The sequence below is a fragment of the Falco naumanni genome, chromosome 1 (assembly GCF_017639655.2).
Source record: "Falco naumanni isolate bFalNau1 chromosome 1, bFalNau1.pat, whole genome shotgun sequence".
NCBI classification, from domain to species: Eukaryota; Metazoa; Chordata; class Aves; order Falconiformes; family Falconidae; genus Falco; species Falco naumanni.
The window spans coordinates 82704601-82725783 of record NC_054054.1 but is presented as its reverse complement, the minus strand read 5'-3'; the positions used below and the strand labels follow the sequence as shown (position 1 = coordinate 82725783).

General features: G+C 39.4%; 1 protein-coding gene across 2 annotated transcripts in view; it reads left to right on the top strand.

Moving 5' to 3' along the window:
- The first annotated feature begins 5788 nt into the window (after window positions 1-5788).
- Window positions 5789-21183, top strand: part of SPOCK3 (SPARC (osteonectin), cwcv and kazal like domains proteoglycan 3) — a 211708-nt gene continuing 196313 nt past the window's right edge. For both annotated transcript variants that reach the window (XM_040601661.1, XM_040601652.1), the window contains exons 1-2: window positions 5789-5884; window positions 6040-6213. In XM_040601661.1, the coding sequence (XP_040457595.1) occupies window positions 6040-6213 (174 nt within the window). In that variant the 5' untranslated portion in view covers window positions 5789-5884. The remainder of the gene's footprint in view (window positions 5885-6039; window positions 6214-21183) is intronic.

The following is a 21183-nucleotide window of genomic DNA, read 5'->3' as shown; positions in this document are numbered from 1 at the left end:
TTGGACAAGCTTATTCATCAATGACTTATTCTGAGGGTCTATCAGCTTCCAATAAGCACAGACAGATATGTGGTTAATGCTGATCACCTGAGCATCCATGCTCTCTGGATCTTTCTTTGTGGTTGCTGGCTTTTTGAGAGTCGTCATGCCAGCAGAGATCCATAGATGTTTAGCAATCTACTCATATTCATGAAGAATCAGAACTATGAGCACCTTGGAGCATATACCCCACAGGAAAAATATTAAGGATTAAATTGTTATAATAGCAGAAGAATAGGGAAACTCATAGAAGACCAAATATATCTTGAAGTCTGCAGCAGCCTGAAGCAGAAGATGAAAGTCAAGGAAGATTGAGAAATGAGTATTTCAAAGCAGTTCAAGACACATGTATGAAAAACCAAGGGGAAGCTGAGGAGCAGCTAGCAAAAGACATCAAGGTTAATGAGAAATCATTATGAACATACTATGTATTAGTACAAAGAGAGTAAAAGAAGGGGAAAGTACCCTGTTGTGGAGGAAGAATGTAGTAAGCAGGGAATGGAAGAAACAATGATTTAAAACCTACGTACCAAATGTCAGTGGCATGTAGGTGGTTAGCTCAGCTGTCACAGCAGTGACAAGAAAAAAGAAAGGCCTTAGATAAGAATTTGTCTGTAACAACTCTAACACTACCATTTTGCAATTTTTGTAAAAATGTGATTGTTGTAATCACCATATGAACTCTGCCTCTGAATATTTACAAAAATGTTGAAAGAATCTCAGAATTGTTAGCAGTTGCTTTTGAGATACTGTAGAGAACAAGTGGGGTACCAGATGACTGTAAAAAGGCAAATTAAAAGTTTTTTTTCTAAAAAAGGAACCTTCAAAAGAGTGGGTTGAAAAAGGGTCAGAACATGAAACTTCTGCTGCCCTACTCTCGATTTCTCAGGGACAGGTAATTCAGGACACTGCTTCTAAGGGTCTGGAAGATACCAGAAAGATGCATAGCAGTTGGCATGTATTTGACACAACAGATCGTATCAATCCAAAATAATTTGTTTATGAAGTAATCCTTCTGCTCTGTTCAACAGTTGGAAGGCATAAACAAGGTATTCTAGTGTTCTAGGCACTGATGACAAAAAAAAAACCCAGATAGCCTGGTTTGAATGATTCAACAGGATAATAAAGTGATCAGAGGTCTCAGAACTGTGGTGTAAGATTAAAAGAATAGGGTAAAAATATGGTAATAAACATACCACAGGGAGGAAATATGGAATGGGGTTACAATAGTTTGCAGTCTAGAAGAGACTGCTGAACAGAGGAAGACAGTAATTTGTTCTTCGTGTTTTTGGTCTTAAATTGCAACAAGAAAACTTGTTTCAGGTATTGGAAACCTCTTCTGAAGTTAGACTAGCAAAAGTCACTGACATAGAGTAGCATAGAGTTTCCATTACTGACAGAGTCCACTGATGGTGACTCTGTGGTCTAAAATTAGGTTTAGATCAACATCTGCCAGGACTGACAAGATATATCTGGTTTTGTTTGTGGGCAGTGGGATAGCAAAATGTTTCCTTGGGATTTCCTTAAGCATAATTTTAAAAAATTATTTTAACTGAAAGGGCTATATTGTTACATTTGAATAAACATAACTCCGTGCTTTAGTGCCTTAAATAAACACATTCTTCATTTGCAGGAAGTGGGTAAAGCACTTTTGAGACTGAGTGTTTAGGGCATGAATTTATTTGTATTTCCTAGTAATTTCTCATCATGCCCCTTCTGTTTCATCAGTCTATACATACAGACTTTTCCTCCAATATGTATCTTGGTGCACCTATTCACATAAGCCTAACATCCGTTCATTGAACATATGGATGTGTATACAAAATACATTACATGTATACTCCCACTTTTTTCATCTCTCCATCCTTATGCAACATCCATATTGGTTTTGACAATCTTGTAACCTTCTACAAGTATACTACCAGCTGCACCATCTTCTTTGCTCTCTTCCTGTGGGCTCCATCAGCTAGTGAGAGGTAAAGCAACCTAGAATAGTTATGATTTTAAACTAGTAAGTGTTAATATTTGAAAAATCCATATTACTGAAAACCTGGAAAATATATCATATTTTGAAACTGAGAAGAAAGACAATGTTTTATTAGTAACAGCAATGTTTCTTAACTGGACAATGATGAAAAGAGCTACTAGTCAAAGTTTCTAAATTCTCAGTTTAACACTATGTACCTGTTACCATTAGTATTATTCTCTTACCACCATTCCAGTACTGGATTCCCTGTCACATCTTAAAGGTACTATTCTTAGGCACATCAGTATGTAACAATACAGTTATATTTTCTATGAGAAATGTATGTAAATTTAAAATAAAGGAAAGAAAAATTCTCAAGATACATAAATTTAATCTTCGAAGAACAGTGAAATTATTGAGGGGAAAAAAGGAAAACTTCTTAGTTTTCTATCTTCAAAATGCCATTTCAATCAAGTATCATTTTTTGTGTGCTTGAATAAATGGAATTACCAACTTGTGTAAAGTCCTTGATCAGAATGAGGCTCTTAAACCAATTATGTGGAGATCAGAGTGCTTAAAATTATAAGAAATACATTTAGAATTATTAAAGGCTTCAAATAGCTTGGTTCAGGCAAAATTACATATAATTGATCATTTAGTATGTGTTGTCAGTAGGAACTGCAGTCATAGGTGTGGAAGATCACTTTTTAGACAAATCACAGTGAAACTTTTCTAAACTCCAAGCCATACCACAGCTCCCTTTTCTAAGGATTTTTACTGAACGCAAATCCCAGGCAATTTTATTCCTCTTCTCTAAGTATGGGAACATACACTGTGTCTTGGTTTCAGCTGGGATATTTTTCTTTTTAGTAGTTAGTGCAGTGCTGTGTTTTGGCTGTGATGTGAGAACAATGTTGATAACCGCACTGATGGTTTTAGGTGTTGCTGGACTTTTCAGTTCCTTGGGCCCTGCCAGCCAGAGGGCTGGGGGGCCATAGGACACTGGGAGGGGACACAGCAGGGACAGGTGACCCAAGCTAGCCAAAGAGGTATTCCATACCATGGGATGTCATGCTGAGTATATAAACTGGGGGAAGGAGGAGGAAGGGGGAGACATTTGGCGTTACGGCGACTGTCTTCTCGAGTAACCGTTACGCGTGATGGAGCCCGGCTTTCCTGGGGATGGCCGAACACCTGCCTGCCCATGGGAAGTGGGGAATGAATTCCCTGCTTTGCTTTGCTTGCCTGCGCAGCTATTGCTTTACCTATTACATTGTTCTTATCTCAACACTTGAGTTTTACATTCCGATCCTCCTTCCCATCCGTTTAGGTGGGAGGGAGTGATCAAGTAGCTGCGTGGGGCTTGGCTGCTGGATGGGGTTAAACCACGACACACCGTAAGTTAAAAGTACTGAATGATATTATCTGGATGAAAATGTGAAACACAGATGACGCAAAATCATAATAGATTACCTTGATTGCTAGGTAAGTCAAACCACAAATTCAGGGATGTGGATGTTTTTAAAAAGGTTTAAATAAGTGATTCTAAAAAAAATATATTAAAATATCATTAGCTTTATAGAGAAATTTCTTCTTTGCCAAAGGGCAAAGTGATTTGTAGGAAATTAACATTAAGACTGACAAATACAAACTGGATTGTCAGAAAATGATTGTATAAGGGACTGACTTTATAACCTGTCCTGAGAATAACGTGATTTTTATTGATTCTGATTTAGCCTCTGTGCAGTCCCTCCATCCCTTTGCTTTGAATGCTGAGATTCATTTATTACAGAATATAATATCATTCTGGATAGGTAGCATTTTCAGAGTTGGGCACATAAATCCTAATCTGGCAATCACCCTCTGTATCTGTCAGACTGGTGACAAGATTCTCATTGATTTTAGTGATACAGGTTTAAGAACAAAATGGCATGTATTATGCAGTGTAAGGTGCAGGTTAGCGGATTTAATTCATACTTTACTATCTGTCTGTAGATAAAATTTATAACCAAACTGAAAACTTGCTAAGATCAGTCACAACTTCATACTCACTTCTCTTTTTGTATTAGTGGCATTTTTCTGCTTATCAGATCTTAGAATCTCTTGATGGACTTGGCAGTAGTTTCATGTCTGAAAGTAGATCTCAGTTTTTACCATGGACAATTCTTTTGGATACTACCCTAGGAGTGTTGTTTTCTCTTAACATATTTAGCAACCTTGTGATGCATTAGCCTTAGTTAACAGCCAAGCTTCCACCCAGCAGCTTGCCACCTCCCCACCAGTAGGTCAGGGGGAATGAGAAAGCTCATGGGTTAAGATAAAAGCAGGGATATTGCTTACCAATTACTGTTGCTGACAAAACAGACTTGACTTGGAGAAGATTAATTTGTTGTTAGTGAAAATTAAAATGTAATTGCAGATTTTTATAGTGGGAAACAAGAAGATACATGTTAAAACCGCACCTTTTCTCTCCCCCTTCCCAGGCTCAACTTCATTCCAGACTCCTCTCCCTGACCAGCACAGGGGGAATTGAGGGAGGGTACAGTCAGTATATAATGTTTTTTTTTTTTTTCACTGCTCCTTCATGGCTTCTCCATGGCTGTAGTCCAGGAAAATGTGCCCCGGGGTGCGCTCACCACAGTTCCTTTGGGCATATCCATTTACTCTGGTGTGGGTCTTCCAGGTGCTGCAGTGCTCTACCATTGGGCATCTCATCCTCTCTTTCTGACCCTGGTGCTTCCTCTTGTTTCTTACTGCTTTTGTTCTCACCTCCTCTCTCCGCACAGCATTTTCTGTCCTTTCTTAGCTATGCTTTCACAGATACCACCAGCTTTGCTGATGTGCTCAGTGGCGACTGCAGTGCCTGCGCTGTGTAGCTGGCAGGAACCAGCTGTCCCCAACACGGGGCAGCCCCATACCTCTTCCCACAGAGGCCACCCTTGCAGTCCCCGTCTCCCTCCCGCTACCATGTGCTACCTTGCAGCATGCAGCCAGTAGAAACCTAAAGGGCAGAGTGTTACTCAAGTCCAGGGAATAAAGTTAACATTACAAAATTATATGAATTAGGTCAACTGGATGGCAGATGGAGTTTGAAATTAAATACGGAATCAGCTATGCTGGAAAGGTAATTGAACTATTTATGCACCTTGCTCATTTCTATATTAAATTTAACTAATTTGGGAAAGAAACTGGATGTCACTGAATGACTTGAGTTAACATACAGCTGCAGTTTAAAAGACAAAAAGCCAGAAAGGGGGAAAAGCACATGATTCCTACAAGAGGGAATATCACAGGCGGCATTACAATGAAGGCGTGTACCTAAATCAGCATTCAGGGGCGATGGGAGAGCTGGCGTGTCGCCTTTTCCCTAAGGTACAGGAAGTTTTATCTTGAAATTACTGGGAGTCGTGAAAGCCTCTATCCTGCTAGGGATTTTCGCAGACTTAACTTGGGGTACAGGGTGCCAACACGGCGGTAGAAAAGTTCTAGCGGCTTCCACCCCCACCTGGAGGTGCCGGCGGCACGGCGCGGCTCTGGCGGGGCTACGAGGGGCGCGACGAGGGTGGCCCGTGCGACCGGTCCCGCTGCCGTGGCGGCGGCGGAGATGGAGGGTCGAGGCCGAGGCCAAGCACCGCCCGGCGGGGCTCACCTCAGGACAGTGCGCTCCGGCGGAGGTCGCGGCTCACGCCGCCCGCCCGCGGGCCGTTAGCCTCGGCGCAGCGTCGCCGCCGGCAGCGCGCGGAGCGGCACGGGGGCGGGGCGGGGCGGGGCGAAGGGCGGGCGGAGCACGCGGCGCGGAGCGGCCGGCTGCAGACGGCGGCGCGTGCGGGGAGGGAGCGGCCCGCGGCCAGGAGCGGGGTTGGGGGGCTTGCAGCAAAGGTGAGGGGCTGGGCAGCCTCCCCTTCCCCTGACCCCCGTGCCCCTTGCCCGAGGGGCCCGCTGCAGGCGGTTGTCCCGGGCCCCTGCCGGCAGCCCCCGGCTGGGGTTCGGAGCTGCTGTGGGTGACCCCCCTCTCCGTCTCTTCTCTCGCCCAGATGCTCAAGGTAGCAGCCTTCGTGTGCGTGTGCGCGGCAGCCTGGTGCAGCCCGGCGCTGGCGGCGGCGGCTGGGGGCAGGCCGGACAGCAGCAATTTTATGGACGATAAACAATGGCTCACGACCATCTCCCAGTACGACAAGGAGGTCGGGCAGTGGAACAAATTCCGAGACGTAAGTTCAACCTTTCCACCCCGCCGGCCGGCAGCCGCGCCCGGCCCGCTCCCGTGGCGGCTGGCGGGTTGGTGCCGCTCGCGGAGGGCACCCTTGCGGGCAGCCGGTGCTGGAGTGCAGCCTCAGCTTCCCGCCCCCCGCCCCTTCTCCCCGAATTTTAATTTGTATTTTAATTCCCGGCGGCGCCTCGCCGGGAGGAGGGAGGTCTCACCGGGCAGCTCCTGGTGCGCTGCCCCCGCTGAGCGACGGGGACCGACCGGCTCGCACCCCTAGTGCCCAGCGAGCCGGGCCGCGGGAGCTGCTTCCCGCCCTGCGGGTCGCCAGCCGTTACGAGGGGGCGGTTGGCGGAGGGGGAGTTGCGGTTGTCCTCCTCGCCCCCCGCCCCGCCCTGGCTCCCCGCGCTGCAGCGGGAGCGGCGGTGGCTGCGGGAAGGGCTGCGGTGGGGGCGCGCCGCGGCCGCTGGGCTCCCCTCCCCGCCGGAGCGGGGCGAGGCGGGCCCGGGGCGGGGGGCAGGGGGCTCGGCCGGCGCCGCTGTGCGAGCTCCGCCCGGGGCAGGGCCCTCGCCACCTGGGAGCGTGCGCCGGCCGAGGCCGCCCGCTGTCACCTTGCCGATGTCGGAGGTGCAGGGAGGGCGGGCTGGGGGGCGAGGGGGCTGCGGGCACGGCCCGGGGGCGGCGGGAGACGGGGGGGCTGTGGACACGGCCCGGGGGCGGCGGGGGACAGGGAGGCAGCGGGCACGGCCCGGGGGCGGAGGGGGCCAGTCCGCCCAGCGAGGCGGCGAGTTGTGCCGGCGGTGCGGCCGGGCTGCCGCGCACCGGGTGCGTGAGCGCCAGCGCCGGTCTGACCCGAATCTCGTCAGTTACGAAACCTGCTGCTGTGAGGTGGCTCTCGTGCTCCGGAGTGGCGTGCTTTTGCACTTGGTTTGTGCTCTGTCGCAAGTTGAGTGAAACCCAATCGATTTAAAAAAGTCTTTCACATTTTATTCAACGAAAAGCATTTTCTTTGCCATTGCAATGTGTTGCATTCTTTAGTGTCGCTTTTAAAAATTGGAGTTCTAAGCATGCAAAACAATTTTCTATTTAGCTTTATTATATTGCTTACTGGATTTCTTTGATTTGGTGTAAAGCATTTATTTGGTTTGTAACTTCCAAGTCAACAGGTTTCTTGTGCTGCAGCTTGCTAGAGACCATGGTTTGCTATGGCAAACTGAAGTAAAAATCTCCAGTGTTTTGAGAGCCGTAGTGTACCTGTGATGCATGTATTTTCTAACTTCATGTATATGTTGTATGTTGGATGCAGACTTGGCTATTTATGTTAAGCAACTAGGAAAGAAGAGCCGCAGTTAGAGTTGCAGAGGAACTTATTTCCCCCTTAGTTTCTATTAAACAGCATAATTTAAGTGTTTGAGAACATTCAGATTAGTATGCGGATGTTTTTATTTGCTTTGAATATCTTAAAAATCTATGTTCATGTAAAAAAAACCACCAACTTTGTTTGAGGTACTGTACTTTGGGACCTGTGATTCTGAAAAAAAATAAATACACAGCACTGTATAAATGTTTTAGGATGAAAGGATGCAGCTAGAAAACTCCAAAATAAGTACATCAGTTATGTTTTATAATTGGGCAAAGTCATATATGTAAGGACTACCCTGCAAGGCTGAAGAAGCTAAGTGCTCTCTAATGCCTGTCTCCTGGGTGCCTGCTGACATATACTGTAATGTTGGATATTAGCCAGATAATTTATTCTGTGACAAGTAGGTGTCCCCAAGGGTTTTAAGAGTGACTGCTTTGAGGAAGTACTGCATACTGATTTTTCCGAGGCAATTTACAAATATGATGGCTTATTTTTACACTGTTTAAGTTTTATAAAGCTGGTACCTCAGTGAGGAATATGCTCGTATTTCTTGTGCAAAAAGCTTATATCCTATGGATCGGTACTTGATATGGAATATTTATGGATGGTCCTAATACTTTAGAAGGCACTCCTTTTAAAGTGTGAGTGGTTTTCAGTAATTCATAAGATATAATTGTAAAAAAATAAAAATTATGAGTTAATCTACCTGTACAAGAATGCATTAGGAGAATATTTTACTTGTAACAGGCACTGATCAGTTATCATCCTTAAATATAACATGGTGAAGAAGTTTTGTTAACATCCTACAGTTTTATATAACGAGTAAATTTACTTGTATGACTGTAATTTGTTGGTTTTGAAATTGTGATTAGCAGTTTAATTAATTATTCAAATGTTGCCTGCTGTTAAGGAACAGCATAACTGCATTTTAAACCTATGTATGGGTAAGTTGTCTTGTGGAGCTAAAATCAAAATAAAGGTATGCAAGACCTGTGTTTGTAACTTAATTCTCTGGTCAGAGAGTAGCATACGTTTTGCAGGCTTTAAATACCCTACAGATGTAAGGGTGAGATGGTATTCTGGTGTGAAAAGAAGTATTTAAAGGCTTAACTTAAGACTTAACTGACAGGACTGATTAATGTGCAAGATAATGACCCTGACTTCTGCCTCATTGGCTGTTTCTTAAGAGTTTTAGATCACAGAGAGGAAGAAGGTAGTCAGTCATTCAGAAAGGGAACCCTTACGAAACCTAATAAACCAGGATACGATATTTTATTAAAAAAAACAACAACCTGAAACAAACCTAACACCCCCCCCCCCCCCCCAATCTAACTGGCTTAATGTCCTCTAAATTGTCAAATTCGTCAGTAAAGACTGTTATCAATGTGATAGTATTAGCTAAGATCTTTTCAGTACTTTGTACATGCAAAAATGTAACTGACTCCTCAGTTCTTTTGGAAGATCTTCATCGTTCTGACAAATCTGTTGAAAATAATGAAAAATACCTAGGCAAGAACTGTGCCTTAAAGTGGAACAGTGGGAAGCTAGGTGCCCTGTTAGAGGCTATCCTCTCTCATCTTTTCCTTGTGTAAAAATTGAAAATGGGCTGTTCTTAAATAGGAGACTTCCCATCTTAAAGATGAGGGTGTGGGGGGAAGTGTATTCTTCATATGTCAATTACCAACTCTGTCAACTTGTATGTGTGAATCAAACATTCTGGGTTACCTACATGGATATGTTTACTTTTTGCCTGTAGTAGCTGGGGAGGAAGGGTTTTCAAGCCAGTCTTAGTGCTGCTGCAGTCCAGTTGCTGGGTAGCTGCAGCTCTTACATCTGTCACTAAAATAAGTCTCAGGTTGATGTGCGTGTTAAGGTTTTTCAAGCTGCTTGGTTAGCCTGCTTCAGCAGCCAGTGGTGTCACGCTGCTGGGATGTCCTAGCCCATGAGTACATATCCTTTATTTATTTCATGCTTGGGAACTGAGGTTCTTTAGTAGATACTAAATTAGGGGAATCTTCTTCATTCATATTTTATTATATTTATAGTGTTTTGTGCTAATGGTCTTGTCCACAATGGCTGCACCAGACATTTGATGAAGATTTATAAATAAACTGGAGCTTGTCTGAAATGAAGGTTATTCTTTTAAAAAAATTGGATAACAGCATTACGTTTATACTTTCCTACTTAGAATATCCTAGATCTTATGTATCAAACCTTCATTCCTCATGATGCTGTAAATATGTGCAGAAAAAAAGAAAGGGAATAATTCTTAGATCTTTATGACTTGTTTTCAAGTAATGATATTGGTTTTAATCCTAGAATGGAACATAATGGCTTTGTTATTTATAATCACTTTGCCTTTTTATGTGGTCTTTACAGCCAGTTGTACAAAATTTCACAAAACTGTGTTGTATTTTTATCTGAAAGCCTTTCAGAAACTTTAAGTTTTATTTCGTAAAATTCCATGAAGTAGCATTCTTTGGAGTAACTCATTGTAGTTATTGATGTTTGCAAATTGTGTCCTGTCCATTTGTGTTCATTAAAAGGACACTATAATAAATGTATTTTATATGGTAAATTTTACTTGCTGCTTGAGGAGAGTTATTTATGACCTAACTTGCTTGTTCGTGACTTTTACTTGTTCTTTTCAAAGAAATCTTAATTTAAGCAATTCCTGAGCAAACTTAAGATGCATCAGGAACTTTGTAGTGGAAAATACTTGCAGTACTATATAAATAAACTCTGCACGATTCAACTATGGCATAGCATTGTTATGAAATGATATGGTCAGTTGATCAGTGTCAACAGTTGCATCATATCACAGTGTTACCATCATCCTACCATATTAATAAAGTTGTCAAAGGTAAACAAGGTAGAACAAAAATCAAGCAAAGATCTTAAAACCTATCAGCTGTGAAGGGGGAGTTTGCACTGGTAATACCACTTTTTGCTGTGCTTCACTACGAAGTGTTCTCCCATTGACCATAAAGCATACTGCTTTCTAAAACGTTTGGTAAGTTTGGGCCGCTTATGTTGGCCTCCCAAATGAGTCTTTTGGAGATACTTGAAGAATGTGTGTTTTCAACATTAGTGAAATCTAAATCTCTGTGTTTGGAAAGGAGATGAATCAAATACTAGGTCTCCATACCAATTTAATATTTGCCAGTATTAATAATTCTCTTGTCTGTTTGGAGATTTAAGGCTTCTCAAAAACAAGCACCTCCCTGCACCGCTGCTAAGCTCTCCTCCAACTGTACACCTGGTGTTTCTTTACTGTTGTGAGCAGAACACCTCTGTCCAGCTGTACATCTACCCAACTGCATCTCTGTACAACTAAGAGAAAGCCAAAGGCTGTTTTAAAAAGGATTAGTCATCACAAGTTTTTTGCACTTTATTGTGTCATCACCATGTAAATATTTGGAAAGTTATCGTGTTTCCAGAATCAAGTGCTGATAACCTTATTTGAGGAGGAGAAGGACTTCTGTTCAACAATTTTTTTTGCACTGGGCTAGAATCCCTTCTAGGTTGTGGAAGATCGTGAATGTACTTGAGAGGAGGTCAGTATTTAGGATTGAATAGTACAGCACTCGTCAGTCTTTTTGCACTAATGTGAACTCATCAGCTGTGAAAATAGGTCCGGTAGGCTTATTTGCCCAGTACCTCTTATGGTTCAGGGTAAATAAAACTTATCTCTTTTCTTATTAGTGGTTAGGGCAGCTCTTTTATTGCATACACGATGTTGTGATAGAAAGTTATAATTATAGTATCAGGAAAAAAAAGAAATTACAGAACAGGAAGTATGAACTTCTTCATTACGTTGTCCTAGGCCTAAGTTAAAGCAAGAATTTGCTAATAAGTTAAAGTTATTTTTTCAGTTAGGGCATTGAATTTGTTTTCCACATGCCAGTTTGTTACTTGAGGCTTGTTACTGGCTAGTCTAAAGTGGTACCAGTCTTTCAGTCTTTCTCTCTCCTTTTTTTTTTTTTTTATTTTTAAATAATTACTTATTTTGTATGATCTTAGTTTTATTAATATGGTGAAGGAAGGAAAATTTTGAAAGCTAGGAGATCTGGCAGAAAGTATGAGTATTTTGTACCTACACCTATAGTTAATGCTTTTGAAATGAAAATAATAAATACTTAACCACTGTCTTTTGAATGTGAAATGCAGGAAAATGTTTGGAATTTGCGTTGATTTTTATTAATTAAGGAAATTTAAGCAGTTGTTTGTTCAGCACTTCTAGACTGAACATGGCAAATTATAATGGGAAGGTGTAATGGAAAGCTTAAGTTTTAATTTCTGTATTGTAGAAAAAGGCTTCTGTTTTTTTAATATATGCTTCTAGTTTGTTCTGAAGTACGGATTCCTTTTTTCTTTCACCTGATTACTTTTCCTCTGGTTTGTTTTTGTTGCTTGTTTCTAGTGACTAGTTTTTTTTTTTTTTGTCTGTAAAGGCGGAGTCTACTAATCTCAAACTATTGTTAACATTGAACTCTTAACTGTCTCTTGGAAGGCATTAGCTTGGAAGCTCTATATAGCTAATGTTTAGGATTTAAGTAGACTGTAATGTGCTTTTCCTTAGATTGCCCTCGTAATCTAAAGTAAAGCTGATAACATTGTTTCATCTTATCTTTATCTCCTTTCTCTGAAGAATAATCTTTATTTGCGGTAGGTTGTTTAATGGATATGGATACCCAGTCTTCTCTTGTCTTACCATTAAATCTTATTGGGATTGACTCTAGCCATCTGTGCTTATTATAGTGTAGTATAAATAGCTTTGTAATGCACTAGTAGATGGTAGCAGGAACAGAAAATGCAATAGGCTGTAAGGTTTATACAATCAGAAAGGAAAGGTCTAGAGGAGGGGGAATATTCTGAAAGGAAGCTGAATGTAGAAAACGATGGAATATGAGCATATTACAATACCTGTGTTTCTAGACTAACACCATCAATTCTTTCTTTCCACCTCCTCCAGCTCTGTTACTTCATAATCATTGAAGCATTTGAAGTAACTAGATACAGAAGGGAGAAATAATAGCTTGGCTTCATATGTTTGCAAGTGTTGGCCAGTTTTCAAGTGTAAGTCTTCCCTTTAAATAGGTACTTAAGTTTAAATAGTTGTTTCTGTGTTTTCCCATGTCATGTCATGTTCCCTTGCCCCATCCCAACATATGCTGAACAAAATAAAACCTTTGAACAGGTGGTTATTTTTTTGGTACCTAGGTTTAGAGTGTCTCTGAAGTTTTCAAACGTAGGGAAAGTTTTATTATAATCAAGGTATTTCTATCTTTTTTCCTATCAGTGCAGGAGAAGTACCTGTTGGTAAAACAGCTTCAGTTTTGCTTTGTGAATATTTTTCTAATGTAGACCTTCTTAAAAGTTGTGACAATGTGTATTTCTCTTAATTTGACATATTTGAGTATATTAGTAACCACAGATGAACAGCTTATTTTTCTGCATCAGGTGGTAAGTCTTTGATTGTGCTCAATGCTGAAAATCTGCCTTGTTTGCCTTAGAAACAAATATGGAGGCAATGGTAGTAAATGCTAACATCTATATTGTATTAAAAATTCATGTAACTTTCATATTTTTGAAGTTTAATTTCTGAAAGAGAGAAGCTTGTGGCTAGTAGTACTAGCGTTCAAAGCTTCACTGGGCATTCTTACCTAATGTGAATGATCTGTAGTTATTTGTTAGATTCCTCCCCCCCCCCGACCCCCCAATGATTTGTCACTTTTGCTTTCCCATGTCATCTCATTTCACACTGAGAGATTACAGTAGTGAAGATTACTGTAGGAATTAATGATTTGCTGAAGAAAGGTGGTGCAGTTTAAGGTAGCAACCTTGGACAGGACACAAGGAGTACTGGTATGAAATTATAACCCATGACAAAGTTAATGAGGATGTGATTTCACTGCTCTGTCTTCACAAGTGGCTGCTTTAAGAGAACACAGTAAGAGAATAGGTTTAAAAGATGTAAATCATCCAGACTTTAGTATTTTGCCACTTCCAGAGAGTATTATCTTAATATTGTTATTAAAGACTAACCAGTGCTTGACATCTTTCTGCAGAGAATTCATGTGAACTAGTTTTTTATTTTCTCAAGTGATATGTAATCCTCAAAGGAGATTGTCAGTTCGCAGCTTGTTCGGCATCTCTAAAAAAGTCTGCAAGTCATCAAATAATGTCATGTAGTGCATTTACACTAGGGCCTGCATACAGCTGAAAACAAACTCCTTCGACATTTTTGAGCTTGCATCGATGATGAAACTCATTCCAGTTATGTGCAGCATAGCAATGAGAAGTCCAGAACTTACTCCTCAATACAGGCTTCTGAGTATGGAAAAAGCTGTTAAAATGCAGATTGATTTATTAAAACAATGGGAAGTTATTAATATTAAGACTGTGGCATATATATTTAATGATGTATATATCCGTAAGGATTTGATGGTGGTTGTAATGGGAACTGAAATATCACTTTAGTAGAAAACCCCCAAAATGATTCTTTTAAGCAGGATCAGTTGGTGGATACGTAAAGCAGCAATACCAGGAAGCCATTGTATAGAGTGCCCTCCTAGCCTTTTGCAGAAGAAAAAGTTAACCAGTTTGGTCAGATTTAGTAAGCCGGTGTGAAACTGACAACTCTTTGTATTCATAACGTTTAGAGCCAAAATAGACCACTGGATTTGGTAATATGCTTACCTGTATATAGTGGCTCATTAACTTTCATCCTGACAGATTTTATTAAACCCAAAAGTTCTAGTTGGGTAAAAGCATTTTTGGGAGGCTGTACTGTGTGCTACTGGCACAGATTAAGATAAATATTTGATCTCTAAAGGCCTGCAGTGTGAGGGAATTAACTGCAGTACTCCTGGATGATCTAGGCAGTAAATCTGTGGTGTTTTGCAGAAGAATAAGGAAGAATACCATTTAAGTTCATACTAATCTGATCTATGAGTGTTTCATTCTTTGGCCCAAATATGACAGTAACTAGGATTGGTGCTTGATTAATCTTCTGATACTAATTTGCTGTTTAAAAGGAGTTCTATTCTGACACCTTCATAACTTTTTATTGTGTGTATTGTTAGTAATTGCGGTCAATTACTTTTACACAAAATATCAAATTATGTTGGAATACAAGCCAGTTCAAATCCTAAGAAAGGTGGAGAAATAGCGTCTGAATTTCCCTTAAGATATTCACAGAGATACATATTTGATGTCTTAATCTGGAGTGTAAATGTTTAAATGTACCGAGGATTGGGTAGGCAGTCTTGTTTCCAACACCCAGGAATGAAAAGCATGAACCTACTGAGTTCTTAATGTTCATAAATTAAGCCAAAGCCGGGAAAGGGCTATCGGGTTGCGCAGTGTACTGCAAATAATGTGCAATATTTCTTACATGAACTGGATTAAAGCACACTAAGTGCATATCTTATTGTTCTAAATCTCAAGAAAGATAACATTTCTTTCCTAAACTGTTAAGCTGTATAATTTTTCATCCCTGTGAATATTTTATTTTAAAGTTGCATGTATCTAACTGTAATTAGGAATTCTTGGTAGGCAGTTACAAGATCCTGTTTTGGTGAACTCTGGTACTTGGGGCATGAATGCACAGAATTTCTTTACACTAATAAAGAAAATACTCAGTTATGTTAGGAAAACAGGCAGTTGGTTCCACCTGCGATGTGATATTCATGGTCTCCTTAAAAGAAAATATCCTCTCAAAGAATGCAGGGATGTATGGCCAGTACTGCATTGGAGTTACTCTAAGGACACCTTAACGAAGTAAGGTGTAACAGGATGATGAATCATGGGATTTTGCTTTTGAGATCTGCCTGTGTAGTCTCATAAAGACGGAGGAGGGAGCATATGCAGAAGTAGAGTTAACTATGTAGTTTTGTACTGTAGTTTAATATAAATGTGTAAAACCTCAAAGCATTTAAGTGTTCTTCACTGGGACTGAATGTGTATTTATAAACTGGATTCTACACAGCCTTAATCTCCAGGAACCTCTGTTGCCTGGTTTTGACAAAAGCTACCATAGCTTTCTGGCTTTGCTTACTTTTTACGTATGTTGAATGTTTTTCCCCAGAAGGTTTTAAAATACTAATGTTAGGGAGTATTTGATGTTCAGCATATTGAAGAGTCAAGCTCTTGTGTGTTTTATAATAAATATACATGCATCGCGCATGCACACGCGTGCACAGACTAACTGGTATCTCAGATCAATAACAGTTTAAAGAGCTTTTATTCTGTCCATCCCTCATTCCAGGGAGCAAAATACCTCACAATATTAGAAGTATTTCATAGGTCCAACTTCATCATGTCTGCAGACCTTACCTTACCACCAGATTTTGATATCCCATTGATTGTAGATTGTTTTTGGATATATATACTGAGTGACATGGGTTTAACAACATTTGTGATGTGCAGAATAAAATAATTCTGGATTCATGTCTCAAATATGCTAGGTAGTTGTTGACAACAGTTTCATTTTATTGGCTGGAATAAATACCTGATTTTTGACATGCCTTTAAGTATCACATAAGAGCAAGACAGGTATTGCTACAAAGGTCTGGAGAATTTTAAGGAAATATGTAAAACTCCAGTTTTCTCAAGTAAGGTAGAAGATATCAAAATATTTTAATAAAATTTGTGAAATTATTCTGTGAAATGAAAGTGAGGTTAGAATCTAACAGTGTTTATCTGATTGTAAGATGTGATGGTGTCTTACACTCCATTAAAAAAAAAAAAAAAAAAGTCTTGTCAAACTGATTTCGCTTTAGTTCAGAGTAAGGGAATCTTTAGATTTTTTTTTTTTTTTTTACAAAGAGTTGGACTGTATCTCTCCAGCTCAGTTTGAGTGTAGTTGGATTATTTAAAAGCATGAATGTCAGGAAACTTTTTTCTTAAAATGTTGGAAGTTGCTGTCAAACATTATTAATAAGCTGAACTTTTCATTATTAATACATATCTGTATATATCTGTTTTTTTCCACAGATATTTCTGCTTTAAAAACTTTATTCCAATGCAGATAAAGATATAGTAATTTGCATGTTTAATTCCCATATACACAGATTCTGCTTTTGCTTGGTTTTGTCAGAAAGAAAATTGTTTACTGGATAAATGTACTAGTTGAAGCTAAAATTCCTATAGCTGTAAAATTAAAAACATTATTTGTACATCTGATTAAAAATATATCAATGTTCAGCATTTACTTACACCATAATAAAACAAAATTAAGCTTGAAATTCAAGTAGATGTATTTTCAGATTTCACAACTGAATTTTTCAGTTGTTTTACTTAAGTAGCTTTAGCCAAACAGCTTGCTCATTAGAGCAAAAAACCTGCCAAGAGTAATCAAGCATAGGGATGAAACAAAAGACATTGTGATTTACCATTTTATGCTTGGTGTTTATCAAGAAAAGTGCCTGACTGAAGGAAAAAGAAGGAAAAAATAAAAAAAAATTCTGCTGAATTAATTGCCATGATAAAATTTGAAAAACCTCAGTGATGTGTAGTCAACTAACCCTGTAATGCCTGAATTGTTATGGGAATTCTTTCAAATATTGTGTTTTTAAGGAGTTTTTCTCGAAGTGAAGCGCTTCTGCTGAAGGTTTGGTTCCCCCTCCACCCCCCTTGTCAAACCCTTATTGTGGGTTTCAACTGGGATAATGTTGTATCAGACTGGTTCTCAATCCAGTTTGTGTGGAGTCTTTCCTTGACTGTTTGAGTTCACTGAGAGTATAATATGCTCACCGATTTTGTGAGAGGTGAAGTAAATCTTTAATTATGTCAGTCTGCTTATTTATAATCATTACTTGAACGTTAAGTCTACAAAACAGACTTCTGAATATGTTTTTCATCTTTGAAAAATGGAAAGAAAGCAAACTTGAACTGGAGAACAAACTAAGTCATTGATGCAATGGTAACTTCTTTTCATTAGAAAATCCTATCAAGTGTTCTAAAATAGAATGCATATCAAGATGGTTGTGCAGTTTTGTTTCTTTATTTTATTTTTTCTTTATTATGTATAAGGGAACTCTTAATTCATTGTTACTTCTTGGAGCACAATGGGAACATGGTTTCTTTATTTCTTTTAAGCTACTGGATTTGATTGGAGATTTTATTTCTCATTCTAAATGAATTATTTTCCTGAGTAACTTGTTACTTGTTTTTTATTCTGCTCCCTCTGCTGCCCTCCCCCCTTGTGAGGTGAGGGTAGGAGACAATCTTTCAGTTTCACTGACCTGAATCAAAATATTTCATTTTGGTTAATTCATCTGAGAGGATTTCTGTTTGTGCATTTATTGTCTGTGTCTGATTAATTTGCTGCATTGCTTCATGGAGTTGTAGGTGGGTGCCTCACTGCTGCCTTACATGCCAGGCTTCTACGATGAATTGCATATTGTATGATGCACTCTGCTTTCCCCTCCAGCTGAATCCCATGTTGCACTGTGCAAAACAGTGCAGAGATTCAATTAAATGGGAGGGTGGCAATTATTAAGTAGAAAGAAAGAAAATCAGACAACCATGAAAAAGCTGTACAGTGCATACAAGACAATATTACTGAAGCAAGATTTTCATCGTTTATCAGAAAGGGCATTTATATACATAATAATACTATTAAAACCTAAAACTGAGTAACCTATTTTGTGAGACTTGTTAAAACATTTGCTTCATGGCATAGTTCTTGGGAAATAAGAGTTTATGGTAAAGCTGATCGTTAGGATGGAATTACCTAGTATTTGTTTCTTTTATCTGAAACAGGATTTTATTCCCCCCCCCCCTCCATCTGATGAGCAGATTGATCATCTAGTGTAGTAATTAGATGTCCAAAGTAAGGCACAAATCTGTAGGCAATGCTTTGTCTTGATTTTACAAGTATATGGTATTTCTTTTTGTGTCAGAAATCTCACATGAGCAACTGCAGTGTACTAACAAACCAGGCATCTAGTGCAAATAAAAATCTGGTTTAAATAAGATATATCATAGTAAAATTAATGGTAACTTCTTGAAGTGTGTAGTTTATTCTCAGTTCTTATTATGGTATATCCTGCTTACTACACTTGTCTTAAGAGTTCTGAAGTTCTGTTACACCTGTCTCCGCTTTGTTTTCTTAGGAGGTTACTGGGTCACTTGACGTTTCCAACATTTGTATTTTTCCTCATCTTTATTCAGAAATCTGTTAAACTATTAATTACATCCCTCCTCTGCCTAGGCAACACAGAGATTGCATTGTGTATGTTCAGATGTTTTCTTTAAACGCAAAACATTTTACATGCCTTTTCTTTTATGAACTTCACCAGAAGAAACAAAATGAAAATCATATTGCTGTTAATGTCAACTATAGGGTTTTGCAGCATTTACATTCTTTGTATGGAGGTTTCTTTGATACTGGTCATGCTGATAAACGTTCTTGTCTATCTGACCTGTAGACCAGGTTGAAGTCTCCGGTCATTCCCATAAACATTTTGATGGCAGTGTCCTTGCTCAGAAACTCCAGACAAGAACCAGTAATTTTATGATGTCTTTACACCAGTTGAAATTATTTTTATGTATTTGGTATGAAGGAGCTGGAAAACAAGGGGTGAAGAAATAACCTCTTTCTCTTTCAGCCTGGATCTAGATATTTAAGATCTATTCTGTATTAATCAGTTAAATATATGAAAATACAAACTCTGAAACTGAAGGCCTACAGCACCAACTGTTGAACACTTTGGGTGTAGTTTCAGTAGATATGTAACTCCCTGCCCTTGTTGAACTCAGGTTAATAGAAAGCTGCTTAGATAAGAAGTTCTATTTCTGATATAACACAACTATATTAATGTGACAAAACGTAAGTATCAATTCATACCGGAATTCCAGATCTTATCATCACTTACCCCATGAATTTTGAAGAATTTTTTATTGTCTGCTTGAGATTTAAACTTTGAGTGAGAGTTCAGGAGTTGGAGCGTTTTTGTCCTTTCTGACAGTAGACTGAATCTGTAAGTCTTCCTTGTTGCCTACTGTGAGGTTAAGTTTCTTAAAGAAGGATTTGAATGAATGGTGTGCTTGCTTAAGTTAATTACTTATAACAAAAATAGGTTTTATTTATGTGTGTTTTCTGTGGAATTTGATTAGGGATTAGATTAACACTTTCTGCTTCTCAAAACAGTTACTGTTGAATGTTTCTGTCTTTCACTTAGGAGTTACAATGTGCCTAACTTCTATTACAGACCAAAGCAATGTGGCAGGGAAAACATCCTGAAGATAGTGTGGCTTGTTAACTGGGAAAAAGGTTTAATAAATGATCTAGTTATATGCAATTAAGAGGTTGTTAAAGGCTTCGCTCCAATGGCATGGAATTAGTTAAGGACCTGATACTGTAATTTAGCTGTGCATTGCTGTTTTTTTGGCTTGAGCCCTTAGGAACAAGTAGTTGTGATGACTAGTTTGTGATGACTGGCTGGTATCTCTGCTGCTAAGTAGATTTCTGGGATGGGAGAATCTTGAAATCTTCAAATACTCTGTATTAGGTTTCTGAGAAAAGTTAGAGGAAAATATGTGAAGTCTTATGGAGCAACAGGATATTGTAAGCATTTAATTTGTTAAATATAAAGTAATAGTATTATCCCACCCTAGTAACCTTTGCTTTAAAATTTAAAATAGGTAACACAGATATGAAATAATTATTCCATGTTGTCCTCTGATTTACTGTTTCTCTCCTAGTCCATATTCAGTTTGTTGTTTCCTCTCCCTTTCTTACACATAGCAATTAAATCGGTACTCGGGGAAAAAGCTTAAGAATACTTTAGAGCGTTCTTAAAAATCATGGTTTTATGATGACATGAAAAGACAGAGTATTGTTTCATGATTTCTTGTTGTGAGAATGTACTTATCCAAAGGCATCTAGGTACTCAGAGTTCTTATCCATTGGTGTCTAGTTACCCTAGCAAGATGACTTGCTATATGTGCTTATATGGAGAAGTGGAATTTATCTGATTCTTTTATCTATATTCTAGTTTATTTCTAGGAGTCTGTCTTTACTGCACTAGAAAAATAACTTGCTTGTTTCCTATAAATTCTTAGGAATGTGACGAAAACAAGACTGAGTGCCAAGTCTTAGTTTTCACGATGATCATTAATGTTTGAAAACACAAGTTTATTGCACCCTTAACTATGAGTGGTGAGATGGTCTGATAGACTGTTCTGTTAATACAGCATTTAAACATAAAGATTCATTTTTAGTCCAGTGCCATTGATCAATATGACTGACATCAATCTTAGAGGGGTTCTGACGCTGGGTTTCTAAGTTAAACTGAACTGACTGCTTAGTTACTTGCTGCTGGGATTGTAGATATTTCGATATGATAAATTTGAATTTCTCATGGCCTGAGTGCTCTGTGCTCTCTATCCAGGAAAGGGTTTAGGCCTGTGGTGTAATGTAGGCCTGAGGAGTAGGCTTACTTTGAAATCACATGCTTCGTTTTGATTAAGTGAGACTGCTAGTTTGTGTTAAGATCACTCCTGTCTGGGCAGTTTCTTTTTCTGCTGTTCATGCCAATAGTTTTTTTTTAATTGATATAATTGTTGAGTTTGCTTTTGGTATAGATAATGCTGTTGTTGGGC